Source organism: Ranitomeya imitator, chromosome 2 (assembly GCF_032444005.1).
Source record: "Ranitomeya imitator isolate aRanImi1 chromosome 2, aRanImi1.pri, whole genome shotgun sequence".
Classification (NCBI taxonomy): Eukaryota; Metazoa; Chordata; class Amphibia; order Anura; family Dendrobatidae; genus Ranitomeya; species Ranitomeya imitator.
In genome coordinates this window covers 394,067,120-394,090,632 of record NC_091283.1, presented here as the reverse complement: position 1 = coordinate 394,090,632, position 23,513 = coordinate 394,067,120, and the positions used below count along the sequence as shown (strand labels likewise).

Below are 23,513 nucleotides of genomic sequence, written 5' to 3'. Positions count from 1 at the left end.
GAGTGTTTTTGGTTTTACTATTCTCTTTTGTGTCTTCAGGTTTCTTGGTGGTGTGTGAACATGATCATACAGACTTGTTCACTGTGCAAGTAGCCCATGTGTTCCTGTTTCCATAATTGTTCTCTTGTGTCTACAAGACTGGGGAGTTCCACCACTCCTCTTGGGCTATCTGCACAAAAGCTGTTCTGCCCTGTATGCACACATGGATTTTTCCTCTCTGAACCCTGTTCACACAGGTTATATACAGATGATCAGGTTTTTAAATACATCAGATAGGAATTGCATACATTAGTTAGGACTGCTCTGATAAGGGTATACCGTGAAGATTGGTAGAGCAGCTTAGTATACATTTTTTGCAAAAAACGTATCAACCAAATACCCTGTTTTTTACATCTTTTACTAGCACTTGCGGATTACTGCAACATTTTTTCAAACTGAGTGTTTTTGGTTTTACTATTCTCTTTTGTGTCTTCAGGTTTCTTGGTGGTGTGTGAACATGATCATACAGACTTGTTCACTGTGCAAGTAGCCCATGTGTTCCTGTTTCCATAATTGTTCTCTTGTGTCTACAAGACTGGGGAGTTCCACCACTCCTCTTGGGCTATCTGCACAAAAGCTGTTCTGCCCTGTATGCACACATGGATTTTTCCTCTCTGAACCCTGTTCACTCAGGTTATATACAGATGATCAGGTTTTTAAATACATCAGATAGGAATTGCATACATTAGTTAGGACTGCTCTGATAAGGGTATACCGTGAAGATTGGTAGAGCAGCTTAGTATACATTTTTTGCAAAAAACGTATCAACCAAATACCCTGTTTTTTACATCTTTTACTAGCACTTGCGGATTACTGCAACATTTTTTCAAACTGAGTGTTTTTGGTTTTACTATTCTCTTTTGTGTCTTCATAAATATGCATACAGGTGGGGTATCTCAATAGATGCATCTATATTGGCAGACCAACTACATATTATTATCAGTGTGAGGACATTTGGAGATAGAGAGTAACCATAATAATGACTCCTAGTGATACCACTGATTAGTGTAAGTTATTTAGATGAAGATAACAGATAAGTGATGCATACCAACTTCATAAGAGATGGACCAGATACAACATGTAGTTGGCACAACAGAGGTGAAATATAACAGAAAACACGCATCATATTTTTTGGATTATAAGACGCACCCCAAATTTGGAGGAGAAAAATATAAAAAAATGTTTTTAATAAAATGGTGGTGCTTCTTAAAATCCATGCGTCTTATTGCTTACCGGGGGTGGTGGCTGCGGTGAAGCGGGGTCCCAGGGTCGCTGCTGGAGGAGACAAGAGTGGGGTGATGCTGCAGGCCGCAGGATGAGATTAGGGGGTGTTTCGATATGCGGCGCGCTGCTGTGGTTGTCAAGTTATGCTGCTGGTGTGTCCGGCGCTGAGGGATGCCCGGCGGTGCTCCAGGGGTGTCCGGCGCTGCTGCCGGGGTCTCCATTGCTGCGGGGGGCTCTGCCGACATTTTGTGAAAGGCCAGAGCCCCTCGAAGTTCCATGGTTTCCTGTGCGGTGGGGAAGATTTCAGTGCTGAGATCTCATCTCCCGAGATCTTGGTGCCAAGATCTTCATCTGCGCATTCGCCGCCCTGGCGGCGATTTTCCCAGTCCACCGCACAGGAAACCATGGAACTGCAGGGGTCTCTGGCCTTCCCCAAAATGTTGGCAGAGACCCTCCCAGCTCCAGAGACACCGGCAGCAGCACCGGAGACCCCTGCATCACCGCCGGGCACCCCGCAGCGCCGGACACCCCCGCAGCACCACCGGACACCCCTCCTCATCCCAGCCTGCGGCATGCAGCAACGGTTCCGGTAAGGTATATCTCCATTATAAGACGCACCCCCATTTTCCCCCCAAATTTGGGGGGAAAAAGGGCATCTTATAATCTGAAAAATACGCTATATAGAATTTGTTTATTGAGCCCCTTGAGGCTTAATGATTGGATCCTAAAGGTCCATTCAGATTCCTTTCTCTTATCCAAATCCCCCCTCTAATCCATGGTCTAATCAATGAAACCATACAGAATGAAATATCATTGAGATGTCTGCTATATATCATTAAGTATATTAATACACTCACACTGCATCACATACACACATTTTTTTTTAATCAGATACATTTTTGCTGAATTTTTCAACATACAACAAAAGACAGCACCAATCCAAACCCCCGCCTTGTTCCGGACCATGTAGCAATTAGCAATTATCTTATTATATTAATCAACATACCGTATATAAGCTGAATACGGCAATCTGTACACTCATGTGCAAACAAACATTATGAAAAATAAGTCCCAAGTCTCCAAGATCTTTAGCGTTCACTTGAAATAGGAAGGACATTATGAAAACAGATTTTATATGCATCACTCCAAGGACCTTAATCAGACATATCTCGCTCGACACCAGTAATAATATTACCCTGCATCCCCAAGTAAGGACAGAATATCCAAGCCTTGGTGAATTTTCCAGTCCTCATATATTTTACAGAATTTATGCAGGGCTCTCCTCTTTTGATATACGCCTTCTTTCAGACGTTGCAGAAGATTCATTTTTTCCATAAATTCCCTAAACGTAGGTGGCACCCTGTCCAACCAGTGTGCTGGTTTGATATAACATTCTTTTAAGTGCCAACCTTACGTTTGAATCTTCAGCAACCCCGTCCACAAAACCCAAGACACAAACCAGAGGATGCATAGGAATCACAACCCCAAACACTATATTTATGGACCGGAGGAGGCGAAGGAAAGAGTTGTCTCGGGAGATTAGAAAGAAAATTATAGACAAACATGTTAAAGGTAAAAGTTATAAGACCATCTCCAAGCAGCTTGGTGTTCCTCTCACTACAGTTGCAAATATTATTCAGAAATGTAAGATCCATGGGACTGTAGCCAACCTCCCTGGATGTGGCTGCAGGAGGAAAATTGATGACAAATCAAAGAGACGGATGATACGAAACAGATTAAAGGTGTACTTCAAGCTCATGCAATATCAGTGTCATATCGCACTATCCGTTGTTGTGTGAGCCAAAGTGAACTTCATGTGAGACGACCAAGAAGAACACCATTGTTGAAAAAAAGTCATAAAAAAGCCAGACTGGAATTTGCCAAATTACATGTTGACAAGCCACAAAGCTTCTGGGAGAATGTCCTATGGACAGATGAAATAAAAATGGAGCTTTTTGGCAAGGCACATCAGCTCTATGTTCACAGACGGAAAAATGAAGCAAATAAAAAAAAAACCACTGTTCCTACTGTGAAACATGGATGAAGCTCTGTTATGTTCTGGGGCTGCTTTGCTGCATCTGGCACAGGGTGTCTAGAATCTGTGCAGGGTACAATGAAATCTCAAGACTATCAAGAGATTCTAGAGAGGAATGTGCTGCCCAGTGTCAGAAAGCTTGGTCACAAGTGCAGGTCATGGGTCTTGCAATAGGGTAATGACCCAAAAAACACAGCTAAAAACACCCAAGAATGGCTAAGAGGAAAACATTGGACTATTCTGAAGTGGTCTTCTAAGAGCCCTGACCTAAAAAAATAAAGACACGGCCAGAAAAAAAGTATTTTAATATTCTTAATTTCACCATACTTACAAGCACGCCTAATTCCTGCGACGCTCTCGATCGCCTGCAAAAAATTTAAAATAATAAACCAACCATAAACTCCCTTTCCGCCATAGTCAAATTAATAACGAGTGTCCCACAACAATCTCCCCTATAGAACAGTGACATCAGGAGATGTCACTGCTCTATAGGGCCTCCAGTGACACACTGACAGAAGACAATGGCTCCTGCAGTGCATCACTGAAGAGGTTACCTGAGTTCAGCGTCTCACTTTATAGCAAAGCTGGGTGGGAATTTTCCCACACAGCAATGCCACAAGTGAGAGTAGGAAGTATTTCTCACAGCGGCCGAGGGATACAGTGCGGAAGGATACCTTCCATCATTGTATTGCCGGAGCCCCTGGAGAGCGGGCACATCAGCTGATGTTGCAGCTCTCTATGGGAGTTCGACGTGGGACACTCGTTTTAAATGGATATCTGCGGATCAGGGAGTATATTGTTTGTTTATTATTTTAAAATTTATTACAGGTGATCAATGGCTTCGGGGATCAAGGTGATTGGTGAGTATGTACTCTATGTTGTATGTACTGTATGTGTTGTGTATATGTTCTGTATGTCTATATGTATGTGTTGTATGTACTGTATGTATGTACTGTATGTTGTATGTACTGTATATTGCATGTACTGTATGTTGCATGTACTGTATGTTGCATGTTGTATGCTGCATGTTGTAAGTACTGTATGTTGCATGTTGCAGGTTGTATGTTGCATGCACTGTATATTATATGTTGTATGAACTGCATGTTGCATGTTGTATGTACTGCAAGTTGCATGTACTGTATGTTATATGTTGCATGGTGTATGTTGCATGTTGTATGTACTGTATGTTATATGTTGCATGGTGTATGTTGCATGTTGTATGTACTGTATGTTATATGTTGCATGTACTGTATGTTGCATGTTGTATGTACTGTATGTTCCATGCTGTATGTTGCATGTTCTATGTACTGTATGTTGCATGTTGTATGTTCTGTATGTTATATGTTGTATGTACTGTATGTTATACAGTATGTTGCATGTTCTATATGTTGTATGTACTGTATGTTGCATGTTATATGTACTATATGTTGTATGTACTGTATGTTCCGTATGTTGTATGTACTATATGTCTATATGTATGCACTGTATTTGTGTTTTTGTTTTTTTTACATTCAACACATTAGCCGGATGATGGGACTATTACTGTCCCATCATTGGCTAATTGTCAGTCACTGTCATTGTAGCAGGCATAGCCCAATGGGACTTGTAGTCCTATCGGACGATGCCTGCACACACACACACACACACACAAAACCCCCCGCATACACCGGACAGCCGCACACACCCAGACAGCCCCGCACACCACTGCACAGCCCGTAGACCCCCCAGACAGCCCCGCAGATGCCCCGGCAGACCCTTGGACAGCCCACAGACCCCGCGCACACATACACGCACACAGTCACCATCCACCCACTTCCCTCCTCCGGAACCGCAGCGTTTCTCGCACTCACATGCGCAGCAAAACTGCAGATCTTTTTTACATCTGCGGTTTTGCTGCCGATGTGCCTGATACAATGGAAGTCAATGGGTGCAGAAACGCGGCAGTTCCGCCCAAAAAGAAGTGACTTGTGGAAAATAAAAGCTGCGTTTCGGTGCAGATTTTTCCGCAGCATGTGCACATCAAGTCTGCGGTTCCCATAGACTTACACTGGTTGTGCACTACACTGCGGATTTGATGCAATTCTGCACGGCAAAAAATGCTGCGGATCCACAATCAAATCCGCAACGTGTGCACACAGCCTTAAGAAGTGCACAATTCTGGATACAGGAGCTTATGATTCTCTCCTGCTTCCGCTCTGCGCTGTGTGTGCGCTCCATATAGGAGCATCTCTAAGAGTTGTTTTAAGCATTCTTAAGAACTAAAGGGACTAAAAATGTATAAAAAGCTCCAAAAAGTTTAGTAACTCTCTAATGCGCATTTACACTGGTCGATAATCAACAACCAAATAATATTCTATTTAAAACAAACTGTAAATCATCAGATGCACAAGCAAAACGTTTGTTCGTTGGGTGAATTAATTTTTAGTCTTGCATTAAATATCACAGCTTTGAAGCAAAGGGTGAGTCTATGCCCACAGAGCGATTATGTTAACAATTGTTCTGTGCACACATAAGTGAGGTCGGCCAATCTACAGGTTATTATCTGACTGCTGATCGGCATCATATAACGGGTCGGTGGTCGTATAATGGTTGTGATCATCCATTGTCAATACATCCTAACACCCAGGTAACTTCTAGGTGACATCTACTCTGATTGGAGTTGTTCGTATTCCTTTCTTAGTCATCTCGTTCTGACACCACAATGACTTTTCACATCCACAGCTCGTCTCTGCAATCGCAACACTGTCCTCCCTTATGAATTATGTCTATCACTCCTTCCTCACGTATGAACTATGATGACCACATTATCCATGCCTTATGCTGACCCCTCTTCAAAGTGCCACCTCAAGCAGCCCCTAATCCATATTGAACCACCTTTCAAAATTGCCCCCCCTACGCTGCACCCTGACTATTTGACCATTGCGAGTTCTTCTACTATAGTATAAAAAGCTGTATGTAAGCTCTAGTGTACAGGTACCAGGATGTGCCAAGAAAACATTACCACATTAATCCACCTCCACCAACCTGAAATGTTGAATATTTTTCCTTGATCACAACATTCTCAGTATAGCCTTGATACCATTGCAAGGAAAATCCCCACAAGGTTGGTAGTTTATGAAATACTGGTTCTGTTTAATCTAGCACTAATGCCTGTGTTTGAAGTCACGCACACTTCCAATTTAAATGTGGATTCCAGTTGATAACTCATCACTTCAATTATACTGGATTAAGGGGTCACTGGTCTAATGCCATCCTGTAAGGCTACAACTGGTAAAAGACCGGTGTCTCTGAAAAATTGACCATTCAGTGTATAAAATTGGGGGATAAGACTAAACACAAGAACGTCACAGCCTTCTACACATCTTAGGGGAGATCTCATGACACCTTCTCTCCATCTACCTGATGATCCTGAGGAACATTGGGATCTTCTTGTTTACAGTCCTGTGGAAGAAGAGGATGAGGACATCTCTCTGGTGTTGTCATCTCACTGGATAGAACTGGAGGAAATACATACAGGGACTGAATTCATTCTTTACATACAGATAATTATAGGCCGTGTGTATTTAGTCCTGTCTATTACCTGGTGATGTGAGGGGCTGGGGAACCTCCATCATGACGTCCTTGTACAGATCTTTGTGTCCTTCTAAATACTCCCACTCCTCCATGGAGAAATAGACGGTGACATCCTGACACCTTATAGGAACCTGACACATACAATGATACCGTCATCCCCCCGATCCCTCCATAGCGTTACTGTATAATGTCCCAGCATTCCCAGCAGCGTCACCTCTCCAGTCAGCAGCTCAATCATCTTGTAGGTGAGTTCTAGGATCTTCTGGTCATTGATGTCCTCATGTATCAGGGGGTGAGGTGGAAGCCCCATGATTGGGCTCCGGGGTCTTTCCCATCCCTCAGACACAGGGGCCTGACAGCGCTCACTAGAGGTCTTCTTCACTACTGTGTAATCCTGGTTATGGAGAGACACATTAATAAATCTCACTACAGACATTTCCAGAGTCCTCACCTCTCCAGTTCTGTCCAACTGTTATTCCCATAGCTAAGAATGATGTAATGTGACGTCATCAGAATCTCTCACCTCTCCAGTAAGCCGGAAGAGGATCTCTAGTGTGAGGTGTAATATCCTCTCCGCCATCTTGTCCCTGTCCCTATCCATCCTTGTAGGGTCACTCAGGAGAATTCTCTTATATAGAAGATCTCCACTGAGAGGATCCGATATTGTAGGGACCTGAATGGGAGAAGATGACGATGTAACATCATAAGGATCCCATGTAAGAAATCTCCGGAGTTGTTACCGACATCACAATCACATGATCACTGCATCCAGTCATGGCCCCGTCCTGCCCCCGGTATTATTATTATTAGTATTATTTATTTATATAGAACCATTAATTCCATGGTGCTGTACATGAGACGGGGTTACATACAAATTACAGATATCACTTACAGTAAGCAAACTAACAACTACAGACTGATACAGATGGGTGATGACCGCTGACTACAAATATCAGCCCCCAGCCGCCCCAGAAATGGCGCATCTGTAAGATGCGCCAATTCCGGCACTTAACCCCTCTCTTCCCACTCCCCTGTAGCAGTGGGATATGGGGTAATATTATTATTTATTTATATAGCACTATTCATTCCATGGTGCTGTACATGAGAAGGGGTTACATACAAATTACAGATTTCACTTACAGTAAACAAACTAACAATTACAGACTGATACAGAGGAGCGAGGACCCTGCCCTTGCGGGCTTACATTCTACAGGATTATGGGGAAGGAGACAGTAGGTTGGGGGTTGCGGCAGCTCCGGTGTTGGTGATGCGGTAGCTTCGGTAGTGATGAGGTTGATAGTCGGACGTGTTGGGGCAAAGAATTCCAGAGGATGGGGGATATTCTGGAGAAGTCTTGGAGGCGGTTGGATGAGGAGCGAATAAGTGTGGAGGAGAGAAGGAGGTCTTGGGAGGACCGGAGATCACATGAGGGAAGATATCGGGAGATTAGTTCAGAGATATATGGAGGAGACAGGTTGTGGATGGCTTTGTAGGTTAGTATTAGTCATTTGAACTGGATGCGCTGAGGAAATGGGAGCCAGTGAAGAGATTTGCAGAGGGGGGAAGCAGAGGAGTAGCGAGGAGAGAGATAAATTAGTCGGGCAGCAGAGTTAAAGATGGACTGGAGAGGTGCAAGGGTGTTAGCTGGGAGGCCACAGAAAAGGATGTTGCAGTAGTCAAGGCGGGAGATGATGAGGGCATGCACAAGCATTTTAGTAGATTGACGGTTGAGGAAAGGACGGATTCTGGAGATATTTTTAAGCTGGAGGAGACAGGAGGTGGAAAGAGCTTGGATGTGTGGTTTGAAGGACAGGGCAGAGTCGAAGGTTACTCCGAGGCAGCGGACTTCTGGTACGGGGGAAAGCATGATGCCATTGATTGTGATAGATAGATCAGGTATGAAAGATCTATGGGATGGAGGAAAGATGATGAGTTCAGATTTGTCCACATTGAGTTTGAGGAAGCGAGAGGAGAAGAAGGAGGAAATGGCTGATAGGCACTCTGGGATTCTGGACAGCAGAGTGGTGACGTCTGGGCACAGTCCCATTATAGCCACATACAGAGATTTACCATAGGCTCAGCACTGAGGGGGTTAATGTCCCCTGCCCCCGCCCAGTAATGGGGAATCTCCAGCACCTACCTCCACCTGCAGAGCCGCACACCACATATATGGCTGTTCTATGCGCACAGGACCTGTGATGAGGTCACAGGAGGGGAGGAGTCAGGGGTCACATGATCAGGGGCCTCAGTGTATGCAGGACTCTGCTGTGCTGGTTGTCATGGTGCTGGATGAGGGGAAGTTTCTGTGTGGGGTCAGGAGAGGTTTATAGTATCTATGTAGCAGAGCCGTGTGTGTGTGTGTGTACGAGGTGTACGGAGCGGAGCCGTGTGTGTGAGTAATGTGTATATAGCAGATTCGTGTGTGTATGATATGGATGTAGTAGAGCCGTATGTGTATGATGTGTATATAGCAGAGCAATGATGTGTATGTAGCAGAGCTGTGTGTATATAATGTGAATGTACCTTGTTATGACCTGGTGGTCAGGACAATAATGGACCTGGTGGATAAGAGCACACGGAATGACCTGATAGTTACTGATAATATAGGACGAGCTCTGGGACGTGGGAACTCTGCTGACCGCAATCCCTAATCCTATCAACCACACTAGAAATAGCCGTGGATTGCGCCTAACGCTCCCTATGCAACTCGGCACAGCCTAAGAAACTAGCTAGCCCTGAAGATAGAAAAATAAAGCCTACCTTGCCTCAGAGAAATTCCCCAAAGGAAAAGGCAGCCCCCCACATATAATGACTGTGAGTAAAGATGAAAATACAAACACAGAGATGAAATCGATTAAGCAAAGTGAGGCCCGACTTAATGAACAGACCGAGGATAGGAAAGGTTACTTTGCGGTCAGCACAAAAACCTACAAAAAGACCACGCAGAGGGCGCAAAAAGACCCTCCGCACCGACTCACGGTGCGGAGGCGCTCCCTCTGCGTCCCAGAGCTTCCAGCAAGCAAGAACAATCGAAATAGCAAGCTGGACAGAAAAATAGCAAACCAGAGAAAAACAAGCAGTTACTTAGCTTCAGCTGGAAAGACAGGTCACAAGAACGATCCAGGAGTGAACTAGACCAATACTGGAACATTGACAGGTGGCCTGGAGCAAAGATCTAAGTGGAGTTAAATAGAGCAGCCAGCTAACGAATTAACCTCGTCACCTGAGGAAGGAAACTCAGAAACACCCACAGCCACCAGAGAAAGTCCATGGACAGAACCAGCCGAAGTACCATTCATGACCACAGGAGGGAGCCCGACAACAGAACTCACAACAGTACCCCCCCCTTAAGGAGGGGTCACCGAACCCTCACCAGAGCCCCCAGGCCGACCAGGACGAGCCAAATAAAAGGCACGAACCAGATCGGCAGCATGAACATCAGAGGCAAAAACCCAGGAATTATCTTCCTGACCATAACCCTTCCACTTGACCAGGTACTGGAGTTTCCGTCTCGAAATACGAGAATCCAAAATCTTCTCCACCACATACTCCAACTCCCCCTCAACCAACACCGGGGCAGGAGGATCAACGAATGGAACCACAGGCGCCACGTATCTCCGCAACAATGACCTATGGAACACATTATGGATGGCAAAAGAAGCAGGAAGGGCCAAACGAAATGGCACAGGATTGATAACCTCAGAAATCTTATACGGACCAATGAAACGAAGCTTAAACTTAGGAGAGGAAACCTTCATAGGAACATAACGAGACGACAACCAAACCAAATCCCCAACACGAAGTCGGGGACCCACACAACGCCGGCGGTTAGCGAAATGTTGAGCCTTCTCCTGGGACAATGTCAAATTGTCCACCACATGAGTCCAAATCTGCTGCAACCTATCCACCACAGTATCTACACCAGGACAGTCCGAAGACTCAACCTGCCCTGAAGAGAAACGCGGATGGAAACCAGAATTGCAGAAAAACGTCGAAACCAAAGTAGCCGAGCTGGCCCGATTATTAAGGTTGAACTCAGCCAACGGCAAAAAGGACACCCAATCATCCTGATCAGCAGAAACAAAGCATCTCAGATATGTTTCCAAAGTCTGATTAGTTCGTTCGGTTTGGCCATTTGTCTGAGGATGGAAAGCCGAGGAAAAAGACAAATCAATGCCCATCCTAGCACAAAAAGATCGCCAAAACCTCGAAACAAACTGGGAACCTCTGTCAGAAACGATGTTCTCCGGGATACCATGTAAACGAACCACATGCTGGAAAAATAGTGGCACCAAATCAGAGGAGGAAGGCAATTTAGACAAGGGTACCAAATGGACCATCTTAGAAAAGCGATCACAAACCACCCAAATGACCGACATCTTTTGAGAGACGGGGAGATCCGAAATAAAATCCATAGAAATATGCGTCCAGGGCCTCTTCGGGACCGGCAAGGGCAAAAGCAACCCACTGGCACGAGAACAGCAGGGCTTAGCCCGAGCACAAGTCCCACAGGACTGCACAAAAGAACGCACATCCCGTGACAAAGACGGCCACCAAAAGGATCTAGCCACCAAATCTCTGGTACCAAAGATTCCAGCATGCCCAGCCAACACTGAACAATGAATCTCAGAGATAACTCTACTAGTCCATCTATCAGGGACAAACAGTTTCTCTGCTGGGCAACGGTCAGGTCTATCAGCCTGAAATTTTTGCAGCACCCGCCGCAAATCAGGGGAGATGGCAGACAAAATTACCCCCTCTTTGAGAATACCCGCCGGCTCAGGAACACCCGGAGAGTCAGGCACAAAACTCCTTGACAGGGCATCAGCCTTCACATTCTTAGAGCCCGGAAGGTACGAAACCACAAAATCAAAACGGGAGAAAAATAACGACCATCGAGCCTGTCTCGGATTCAACCGTTTGGCAGACTCAAGATAAGTCAAATTCTTGTGATCTGTCAAGACCACCACGCGATGCTTGGCTCCTTCAAGCCAATGACGCCACTCCTCGAATGCCTACTTCATGGCCAACAACTCTCGATTACCAACATCATAATTGCGCTCAGCAGGCGAAAACTTTCTAGAAAAGAAAGCACATGGTTTCATCACCGAGCCATCAGAACTTCTTTGCGACAAAACAACCCCAGCTCCAATCTCAGAAGCATCAACCTCAACCTGAAACGGGAGCGAAACATCTGGCTGGCACAGCACAGGGGCAGAAGAAAAACGACGCTTCAACTCCTGAAAACCCTCTACAGCTGCAGAAGACCAATTGACCACATCAGCACCCTTCTTGGTCAAATCAGTCAACGGTTTAGCAACAGTAGAAAAATTAGTGATGAAGCGCCAATAAAAATTAGCAAAGCCCAGGAACTTTTGCAGGCTCTTCACAGATGTCGGCTGAGTCCAATCGTAAATGGCTTGGACTTTAACAGGGTCCATCTCGATAGTAGAAGGGGAAAAAATGAACCCCAAAAATGAAACCTTCTGAACTCCAAAGAGACACTTTGACCCCTTCACAAACAAGGAATTCGCACGAAGGACCTGGAACACCATTCTGACCTGCTTCACATGAGACTCCCAATCATCCGAAAAGACCAAAATGTCATCCAAATATACAATCAGGAATTTATCCAGGTACTCTCGGAAGATGTCATACATAAAGGACTGAAATACTGATGGAGCATTGGAAAGCCCGAATGGCATAACCAGGTACTCAAAATGGCCCTCGGGCGTATTAAATGCTGTTTTCCATTCATCGCCTTGTTTAATACGCACAAGATTATACGCCCCTCGAAAATCTATCTTGGTGAACCAACTAGCCCCTTTAATACGAGCAAACAAATCAGACAGCAACGGCAAAGGATACTGAAATTTGACTGTAATTTTATTGAGAAGGCGGCAATCAATACAAGGTCTCAAAGAACCATCCTTCTTGGCCACAAAAAAAGAACCCTGCTCCCAATGGTGACGACGACGGGCGAATATGACCCTTCTCCAAGGATTCCTTTATATAACTCCGCATAGCGGCATGTTCTGGCACAGATAAATTGAACAATCGGCCCTTAGGAAACTTACTACCAGGAATCAAATTAATTGCACAATCGCAATCCCTATGAGGAGGTAGGGCACTGGCTTTGGGCTCATCAAATACATCCCGATAATCCGACAAAAACTCTGGAACTTCAGAAGGAGTGGAAGACGAAATAGACAAAAATGGAACATCACCATGTACTCCCTGGCAACCCCAGCTGGACACAGACATAGATTTCCAGTCCAATACTGGATTATGAACCTGTAGCCATTGCAACCCCAAAACGACCACATCATGCAGATTATGCAACACCAGAAAGCGGATATCCTCCTGATGTGCAGGAGCCATGCACATGGTCAATTGGGTCCAGTACTGAGGCTTATTCTTGGCCAAAGGCGTAGCATCAATTCCTCTCAATGGAATGGGATACTGCAAGGGCTCCAAGAAAAAACCACAGCGCCTAGCATACTCCAAGTCCATCAAATTCAGGGCAGCACCTGAATCCACAAATGCCATAACAGAATAGGATGACAAAGAACAAATCAGAGTAACGGACAATAGAAATTTAGACTGTACAGTACCAATGGTGTCAGACCTAGCGAACCGCTTAGTGCGCTTAGGACAATTGGAGATAGCATGAGTGGCATCACCACAGTAAAAACATAGCCCATTCCAACGTCTGTGTTCTTGCCGTTCAGCTCTGGTCAAAGTCCTATCACATTGCAAAGGCTCAGGTCCATGCTCAGATAGTACCGCCAAATGGTGCACAGCTTTACGCTCACGCAAGCGTCGATCAATCTGAATGGCCAAAGACATAGACTCATTCAGACCAGCAGGCATGGGAAATCCCACCATGACATCCTTAAGGGCTTCAGAGAGACCCTTTCTGAAGATTGCTGCCAGGGCACATTCATTCCACTGAGTGAGCACAGACCACTTTCTAAACTTCTGACAATATATCTCCGCTTCATCCTGACCCTGACACAGAGCCAGCAAGATTTTCTCTGCCTGATCCACTGAATTAAGTTCGTCATAAAGCAATCCAAGCGCCAGGAAAAACGCATCAACATCACGCAATGCCGGATCTCCTGGCGCAAGGGAAAATGCCCAGTCTTGAGGGTCACCGCGTAACAAAGAAATAATGATCTTTACTTGTTGAACAGGGTCACCTGAGGAGCGAGGTTTCAAGGCAAGAAACAATTTACAATTATTTTTGAAATTCAAGAACTTAGATCTATCACCAAAAAACAAATCAGGAATTGGAATCCTAGGCTCTGACATCGGATTCTGAACCACTAAATCTTGAATGTTTTGTACACTTATAGTGAGATTATCCATCAAAGAGGACAGACCTTGAATGTCCATGTCTACACCTGTGTTCTGAACCACCCAGATGTAAAGGGGAAAAGAGAGACAAAACACACTACAAAGAAAAAAAAATGGTCTCAGAACTTCTCTTATCCCTCTATTGAGATGCATTAGTACTTTGGGCCACCTGTACTGTTATGACCTGGTGGTCAGGACAATAATGGACCTGGTGGATAAGAGCACACGGAATGACCTGATAGTTACTGATAATATAGGATGAGCTCTGGGACGTGGGAACTCTGCTGACCGCAATCCCTAATCCTATCAACCACACTAGAAATAGCCGTGGATTGCGCCTAACGCTCCCTATGCAACTCGGCACAGCCTAAGAAACTAGCTAGCCCTGAAGATAGAAAAATAAAGCCTACCTTGCCTCAGAAAAATTCCCCAAAGGAAAAGGCAGCCCCCCACATATAATGACTGTGAGTAAAGATGAAAATACAAACACAGAGATGAAATAGATTAAGCAAAGTGAGGTCCGACTTACTGAACAGACCGAGGATAGGAAAGGTTACTTTGCGGTCAGCACAAAAACCTACAAAAAGACCACGCAGAGGGCGCAAAAAGACCCTCCCCACCGACTCACGATGCGGAGGCGCTCCCTCTGCGTCCCAGAGCTTCCAGCAAGCAAGAACAATCGAAATAGCAAGCTGGACAGAAAAATAGCAAACCAGAGAAAAACAAGCAGTTACTTAGCTTCAGCTGGGAAGACAGGTCACAAGAACGATCCAGGAGTGAACTAGACCAATACTGGAAAATTGACAGGTGGCCTGGAGCAAAGATCTAAGTGGAGTTAAATAGAGCAGCCAGCTAACGAATTAACCTCGTCACCTGAGGAAGGAAACTCAGAAACACCCACAGCCACCAGAGAAAGTCCATAGACAGAACCAGCCGAAGTACCATTCATGACCACAGGAGGGAGCCCGACAACAGAACTTACAACAGTACCTAGCCCCGACCTATTCAAGCACGCTTTAAAAACCCATCTCTTCAAACAAGCCTACCACATCAACTACTCGGTAAACTAACTTTGCCCTGTTCCCTCCTTCCAAATATTATCTGCATGTGAATCTGCACCCTACTATTCATCTGCCTCCACACCATCCATGCACATAACTGCACTTGATACTCGACTATTGCACTTAAACACACGGGCTGATGACCGATCAAGCAGCTTTATATGAAAATCCCTATTTATTATAATTGTCAGACCTGAAATAAGCACTTTTCACCCATTGTGTCCCCCCATTTCCTTGTAGATGGTAAGCTTGCGAGCAGGGACCTCACCCCTAATGTCACTGTTTAAATTGTCTTAACTTATACTGAATTTATTGTCTGTACATGTACCCGCTTAATTGTAAAATGCTGCGGAATATGTTGTCGCTATATAAATAAAAATTATTATTATTATAATGTAGCACAGCTGTGTGTACAATGTTTACATAGCAGAGCTGTGTGTGTGTGTGTACGATGTGTAAGTAGCAGAGCTGTGTTTGTATATTGTGCATATAGCAGGGCTGTGTCTGTATGAAGCAGAGCTGTGTGTGTGTGCGATGTGTATGTAGCAGAGCTGTGTATATAATGTGTATGTGGCAGAGCTGTGTGTCTCTATCACATATATTCTGCAGTTATACATGGTGTAATATACAGTGGGGAAAACCAGTATTTGATACACTGACATTTTTGCAAGTTTTCCCACCTCCTACTCTGCACTCATTACCTGTAGTTATTGCACCTGTTTGAACTCATTACTTGTATAAAAGACACCTGTCCACATAATCAATCACACTCCAACATCTCCACCATGGCCAAGACCATAGAGCTGTCTAAGGACACCAGGTACAAAATTGTAGACCTGCACAAAGCGGCTGGGATGGGCTACAGGAGAATAGGCAATACAAGAATACGGGTATTCAATAGCAACATCACTGAAACAAAGTCTATATAAATCTGTTGCTTCTATAGGGGATTAAATTCAAACCAAGCCGTAAAGCAGCATATAAGAAGAGGTGTGGAAACCACATAAAACGACCAAAACTGGTAATTCAATTCTATAAATAGTTTTATTGAACATATAGAGTATTACACATAGAAAAAATCAGGACATAAATGGTACAAAGTGGGACCATGGTGCGAGACACCGCACAAAGGTGTAATTGTGTCAGCGGATGGAAAGACACAGACTCCTAATAATAAAGAATGGCCATATAGAGGAGAGGACTCCAGAGTACAGATATCAATCACAAGGGTATGGGGCATAGAACAATAATAAACCCTAGTCCTATATGTTCAATAAAACTATTTATACAATTGAATTACCAGTTTTGGTCGTTTTATGTGGTTTCCACACCTCTTCTTATAGGAGAATAGGCAAGCAGCTTGGTGAGAAGGCAACAACTGTTCACACAATTATTAGAAAATGGAAGAAACACAAGATGACTGTCAATCTTCCTCAGTCTGGGGCTCCATACAAGATCTCACCTCATGAGGTAAGGATGATTCTGGGAAAGGTTAGGAATCAGCCCAGAACTACACAGGAGGACCTGGTCAATGACCTGAAGACAGCTGGGACCACAGTCTCAACCATTAGGGTTAGATTTGCGGTCCCTAAACAGGCCAGACTTCCCTTGTCCAGTTTCCCTGGGTGACCGCACGCCATATTACAGTCTCCATATACACAGCCTCATATGTTGCAGACACTACACATGCCAGCCCTCCTCTGACTAGTTCCCGTGGGTGTCCTGCATCGCTGTATCACAGTCTCTTTACTCACGCAGCCGTACACAGCCCAGGATATCCTCCGGATGGCAGCCGGGCGCAATATCCACCTGTTTGCAATAGTTACACATGCTAGTCCTCTTTCGGGCACAGGACATCCACCTCCGGGCACAGGACTGTCCACATCCGTCTCTTTTGGGCACAGGACATCCACCTCTGGGCACAGGACTGTCCACATCCGACTGCTTCGGGCACAGAACATCCACCTCCAGGCACAGGACTGTCCACATCCGAGACCAGTACCATGGATGACTTGTATCGCTGTATACACTGCGGGTGCCAGGCTATTCAGCTGCCATGGGCGCTGGCTACACTGGCCTGTGCCTCCATGCACTCAGCCAGCGCTCTGCAGGCCTCTGCTCTGCACACCAGCACACACCAGACTGACACTGATGTGCACCTGACACACCCATACCCCTTACTGCAGGACTTTTAAACACACACAAACCTGTGGCCTTCAACCACATGGAAAACCCGGACTGGAAATCCGTGACTCTCATGCACACCTATGGACTTCATCCATCTGCATGCACAACCTGGGGAGAACACACAGCGACCCCTGTTATGAACAGGTAATTCAGAACCACAATGGACATTGAAGTTCAGAGCACACAAAGTGACCTGACAATTAACAAAAACAAAGGACGAGCTCTGAGACGTGGGAACTCTGCTGACCGCAATCCCTAATCCTAACACACCACACTAGAGGTAGCCGTGGATTGCGCCTAACGCTCCCTATGCAACTCGGCACAGCCTGAGAAACTAACTAGCCCTGAAGATAGAAAAATAAGCCTACCTTGCCTCAGAGAAATTCCCCAAAGGAAAAGGCAGCCCCCCACATATAATGACTGTGAGTAAGATGAAATACAAACACAGAGATGAAATAGATTTAGCAAAGTGAGGCCCGACTTACTGAATAGACCGAGGATAGGAAAGATAGCTTTGCGGTCAACACAAAAACCTACAAACAACCACGCAGAGGGGCAAAAAGACCCTCCGCACCGACTAACGGTACGGAGGTGCTCCCTCTGCGTCTCAGAGCTTCCAGCAAGCAAGAAAAACCAATATAGCAAGCTGGACAGAAAAAATAGCAAAAATAACACAAGCAAAACTTAGATTATGCAGGATAGACAGGCCACAGGAACGATCCAGGAGGAAGCAAGACCAATACTAGAACATTGACTGGAGGCCAGGATCAAAGCACCAGGTGGAGTTAAATAGAGCAGCACCTAACGACCTAACCTCATCACCTGAGGAAGGAAACTCAGAAGCCGCAGTACCACTCTCATCCACCAAAGGAAGCTCATAGACAGAACCAGCCGAAGTACCACTCTCGACCACAGGAGGGAGCTTAGCCCCTGAATTCACAACAGACCCCCTACCTGTGACATGAGTCACTGCCACACATTGCAATCACAGCTACACCTGCGACTGTCATGCACACCTATGGCCTTCATACGCCTCCGTGCCCATTCTGGGGAGCAAAAACAGCGTCCCCTAACTGTAACAGGGGTCACAGCCTCACACCACAGCGTTTTACACCTATTCCATTATAGGAATCCGCATGTGTAAAAACAGATGAAATCCGCACAAAATCTGCAGAATCTGCGTGGAAAAATCCGAAATGGAATCCATTACGTGTGCACATACCCTTAGGCCGGCGTCACATTAGAAATGCGGACGAGGGAGAGGGTCGAAAAAACAACGCATTGCACACGGACCAATGTTTTTTATGGGGCAGCTTCCATCAGCCATATATTTCTCAGCCGTATTTTACGGGCTGAGAAAATAGCAGCATGCTGTGATTGTCAACATATTCCTCCAAAAATACACCAGTGAATGTCTATGGGGGCGAGAAAAATACGGATTACACACGGACCACACGTCTGCCTTGTGAGAAACACGCACCAGTGTCGTGTAGAAAAGTCCGTAATTCAGGGCGGTGTACAGTAAAATCACACTGACAGGTTAGTGAGACACACATATAAATAAAAATATATATTTATTTAATACAGAGCTAGATAGCATAAAAGCCAGTAATTTAATTGCCGGCTTTTGCTGTCTCCTTATCAAACCGACAGTAAACTATTTCATATCCGTTATATTTTTATATATCTACTATATAATTGTCTAAGGGTCACTTCCGTCTTTCTGTCTTTCCTTCTTTCTGTCACGGATATTCATTGGTCGTGGCCTCTGGCTGTCAAGGAAATCCAAGTCGCTGATTGGTCGCGGCAAAACAGCCACGACCAATCAGCGATGGGCACAGTCTGGAAGAAAATGGCCGCTCCTTACTCCCCGCAGTCACTGCCCGGCGCCCGCATACTCCCCTCCAGCCAACGCTAACACAGGGTTAATGACGGCGGTAACGGACCACGTTATGCCGCGGGTAACGCACTCCGTTACTGCCGCTATTAACCCTGTGTGTCCCCAACTTTTTACTATTGATGCTGCCTATGTGGCATCAATAGTAAAAAATGTAATGTTAAAAATAATAAAAAAACAAAAAACCTGCTATACTCACCCTCCGTTGTCCGCAGAGCCGGCCGCCATCTTCCGTTCCCGGCGATGCATTGCGAAATTACCCAGAAGACTTAGCGGCCTCGCGAGACCGCTAAGTCATCTGGGTAATTTTGCAATGCATCCTGGGAACGGAAGATGGCGGCAGCTGCGCGCTACAAGGGGCCCTCAGATCCGAAGGTGAGTATGTTTATTTTTTAACCTGTGACATACGTGGCTGGGCAATATACTACGTGGCTGGGCAATATACTACGTGGCTGGGCAATATACTACGTAGCTGGGCAACATACTACGTGACTGGGCAATATACTACGTAGCTGGGCAACATACTATGTGACAGGGCAATATACTACTTGACTGGGCAATATACTACATCGCTGTGCAATATACTACGTCACTGGGCAATATACTACGTCGCTGTGCAATATACTACGTGGCTGGGCAATATACTATGTGGCTCTGTGCTGTATACTACGTCACTGGGCAATATACTACGTGACTGGGCAATATACTACATGGCTGGGCAATATTCTACGTGACTGGGCAATATACTACGTGGCTGGGCAATATACTACACGGCTGTGCAATATACTACGTCACTGGGCAATATACTACGTGGCTCTGTGCTGTATACTACGCCGCTGTGTAATATACTACGTAGCTGGGCAATATACTACGTGGCTGGGCAATATACTACGTCGCTGTGCAATATACTACGTCACTGCGCAATATACTACGTCGCTGTGCAATATACTACGTGACTGGGCAATATACTATGTGGCTCTGTGCTGTATACTACGTCACTGGGCAATATACTACGTGACTGGGCAATATGCTACATGGCTGGGCAATATTCTACGTGACTGGGCAATATACTACGTGGCTGGGCAATATACTACACGGCTGTGCAATATACTACGTCACTGGGCAATATACTACGTGGCTCTGTGCTGTATACTACGCCGCCGTGTAATATACTACGTAGCTGGGCAATATACTACGTGGCTGGGCAATATACTACGTCGCTGTGCAATATACTACGTGACTGGGCAATATACTACGTGGCTGGGCAATATACTACGTGGCTGGGCAATATACTTCGTGGCTGGGCAATATACTTCGTGGCTGGGCAATATACTACATGGCTCTGTGCTGTATAGTACGTGGCTGTGTAATATACTACGTCACTGGGCAATATACTACGTGGCTGGGCAATATACTACGTGGCTGGGCAATATACTACATAGCTGGGCAATATACTATGTGGCTCTGTGCTGTATACTACGTCACTGTGCAATATACTACATCACTGGGCAATATACTACGTAGCTGGGCAATATACTACGTGGCTGGGCAATATACTACGTCACTGGGCAATATACTACGTGGCTGGGAAATATACTACGTGGACATGCATATTCTAGAATACCCGATGCATTAGAATCGGGCCACCATCTAGTTCCTCAATAATAATGTTAGTAATTTGTGTGTGCAAAATTTGGGAGCTGTAGGTGTTAAAATAAAGGGTTAAATCACAAAAAAAAACTGGCGCAGGCTCCTGCGCAATTTTTTCCGCAAGACTGGGAAAGTCAGTGACTGATGGCAGATATTAATAGCCTAGAGAGGGAGCATGGTTATTGCCCCCCTGACTAACAACATCTGCCTCCAGCCACCCCAGAAAAGGCACATCTGTAAGATGCAACTATTCTGGCACTTAGCCACTCTCTTCCCACTCCCCTGTAGCGGTGGGATATGGGGTAATACATTTACAACCAGGAGCCTGCAAATGCAGCCTCTCATGGCTGTAAAAGACTGGGGAATGAATGGAATGCAGGGAAGCTTCGGTGACAGCACTGCAAGTCACCGAAGCTTCCCTGCATTCCATTCATTCCCCTGCTCCCCCTTGTGGCATAAACTCATATGAAGTGTAGCGTGAGAAAATATTCAGAAAAATTCCCACGCTACAGTTCAAATTAGTTTATGCCACCAGGGGGCGCAGCTTCGGTGACAGCACCACTAGTACCCGAAGCAACGTTACCTTCATTTAATTCATTCCCCAGTCTCTTACAGCCAGGAGCAGTCGCATTAGCACCGCTCCATGTTGTAACTGTATTTAACCCCTTCAGATGGAATTACATAGTGGGACATGACTGTACAGCGGACAGGTGTGGGATCTTGTTGCTTTTTTATTTTTCTTTTTTTTCAGAAGAACGAGGGTCTTCAGGTGGATTGAGCATACAATAAAGATATTAAAACCCCATGTGTTTATTTCATTAAAATACTTTATTCATAATGTGTGTGTATTTTTAACCCTTTACTACTATTGGATTAATAATGGATAGGTGTCTTATTGACATCTCCCCATTATTAACCAGTCTTAATGTCACAATACATTAGCAAGGTGGCATTAACCGCTTATTACCCCATATCCCACCACTACACGAGAGTGGGAAGAGAGTGGTTAAGTGCCAGAATAGGCGCATCTTCCAGATGTCCCTTTTCTGGGGTGGCTGGGGGCAGATGTTTTTAGCCAGGGGGGGCAAATAACCATGGTATTCTAGGCTATTAATATGTGCCCTCAGACACTGGCTTTCCCACTCTGGTGGAGAAAATTGCGCGGGAGCCCACGCCAGCTTTTTTTAGTGATTTAACTCTTTATTTTAACACCTAGAGCTCCCAAATTATGCACACACACTACTAACTAATTATTATTGACATTATTAGTGAGGAATATGTAAAAATATAACGGATATGAAATGGTTTACTGTATGTAAACCATGTGTCATATCCTGTCGGGTTTGGTAAGGAGTTAGCAAAAGCAGGCAATTGAATTACCGGATTTTATGCTATCTAGCTCTGTATTAAATATAAATATATATTTATATGTGTCTCACTGACACATATATAGACATTATATACAGTATGTTTTCACAAATATTTGAGTCCATGGATCCATTTTATGTCCATTTTGCAAGCCGGTGAGAAAATCTCGCTGTACGGATGCTATACGGATGACACACGGATACTTTTTGGAGAAAAAAAATCGCATCCTCGCATTTAATACTGATCACTGTTCAGGAACTTTTCTGTGGATCTCGGCTGTAAAAAACGGACCATATTTTTATACGTTAGGTCTGACCCCGGCCTTAGAGTTAGGACTTTGGTGTCTGTTCCAGTGGTATCCATCTTCTTAGGCACAGAACTGTGGTCGCCCACACTTGTGTGCGTAAAAGACACCTAAAATGATGGGACACCTCCAGAACAAGGACCAGACGGAGACCAAAGTGACTCCATCTGCCTGATTATATTGTGTGGTTTCTTTGGGGGGTTTTCTGAACAGCGGTCTATACAGAGACGATGATGTAAGCGCTCAGCGGAGAGCAGAGGATAAATGTGATCCAAGCCTAATTCCTTTTTTTAAGCGGTAGGATAAACAAATATACAGCAGTACAACAATAGTTCTTATTTTTATGCCACTTTTTTATGCGGTGCAAGTTATAAGACGGATTTGGATTATTTTGAGCTTACAGCGATACCAGATTTATACAATTTCTTTAAGTTTTGCTTTAAAAAAAAAATATATATATATATATCTATATATATAATTGTCTAAGGGTTTTTCTGTCTGTCTGTCTGTCTGTCCTGGAAATCCCGCGTCTCTGATTGGTCGAGGCCGCCAGGCCTCGACCAATCAGCAACGGGCACAGCGACGATGATGTCATAAAGGACGTAGACATCCCGCGTCTGATTGGTCGAGGCCGCCAGGCCTCGACCAATCAGCAACGGGCACAGCGACGATGATGTCATAATGGTTGCCATGGCGACGATGATGTCATAAAGGTTGCCTCGACCAATCAGCGACGGGCACAGTCTGCCGTGAATTCTGGAATCATCATTGTCCATATACTACGGGGACATGCATATTCTAGAATACCCGATGCGT

At 45.0% G+C, this 23,513-nt stretch overlaps 1 protein-coding gene across 1 annotated transcript in view; it reads right to left on the bottom strand.

The window, feature by feature from the left end:
* The window catches only part of LOC138666659 (zinc finger protein 208-like), an 82,181-nt gene that overhangs the window by 5,313 nt on the left and 53,355 nt on the right, over window positions 1–23,513 (bottom strand). Inside the window, exons 11-12 of the mRNA XM_069754849.1 lie at window positions 6,879–6,990; window positions 6,698–6,795 (exon numbers count right to left, since the gene is read on the bottom strand). Coding sequence (XP_069610950.1) covers window positions 6,698–6,795; window positions 6,879–6,990 — 210 coding nt within the window. The remainder of the gene's footprint in view (window positions 1–6,697; window positions 6,796–6,878; window positions 6,991–23,513) is intronic.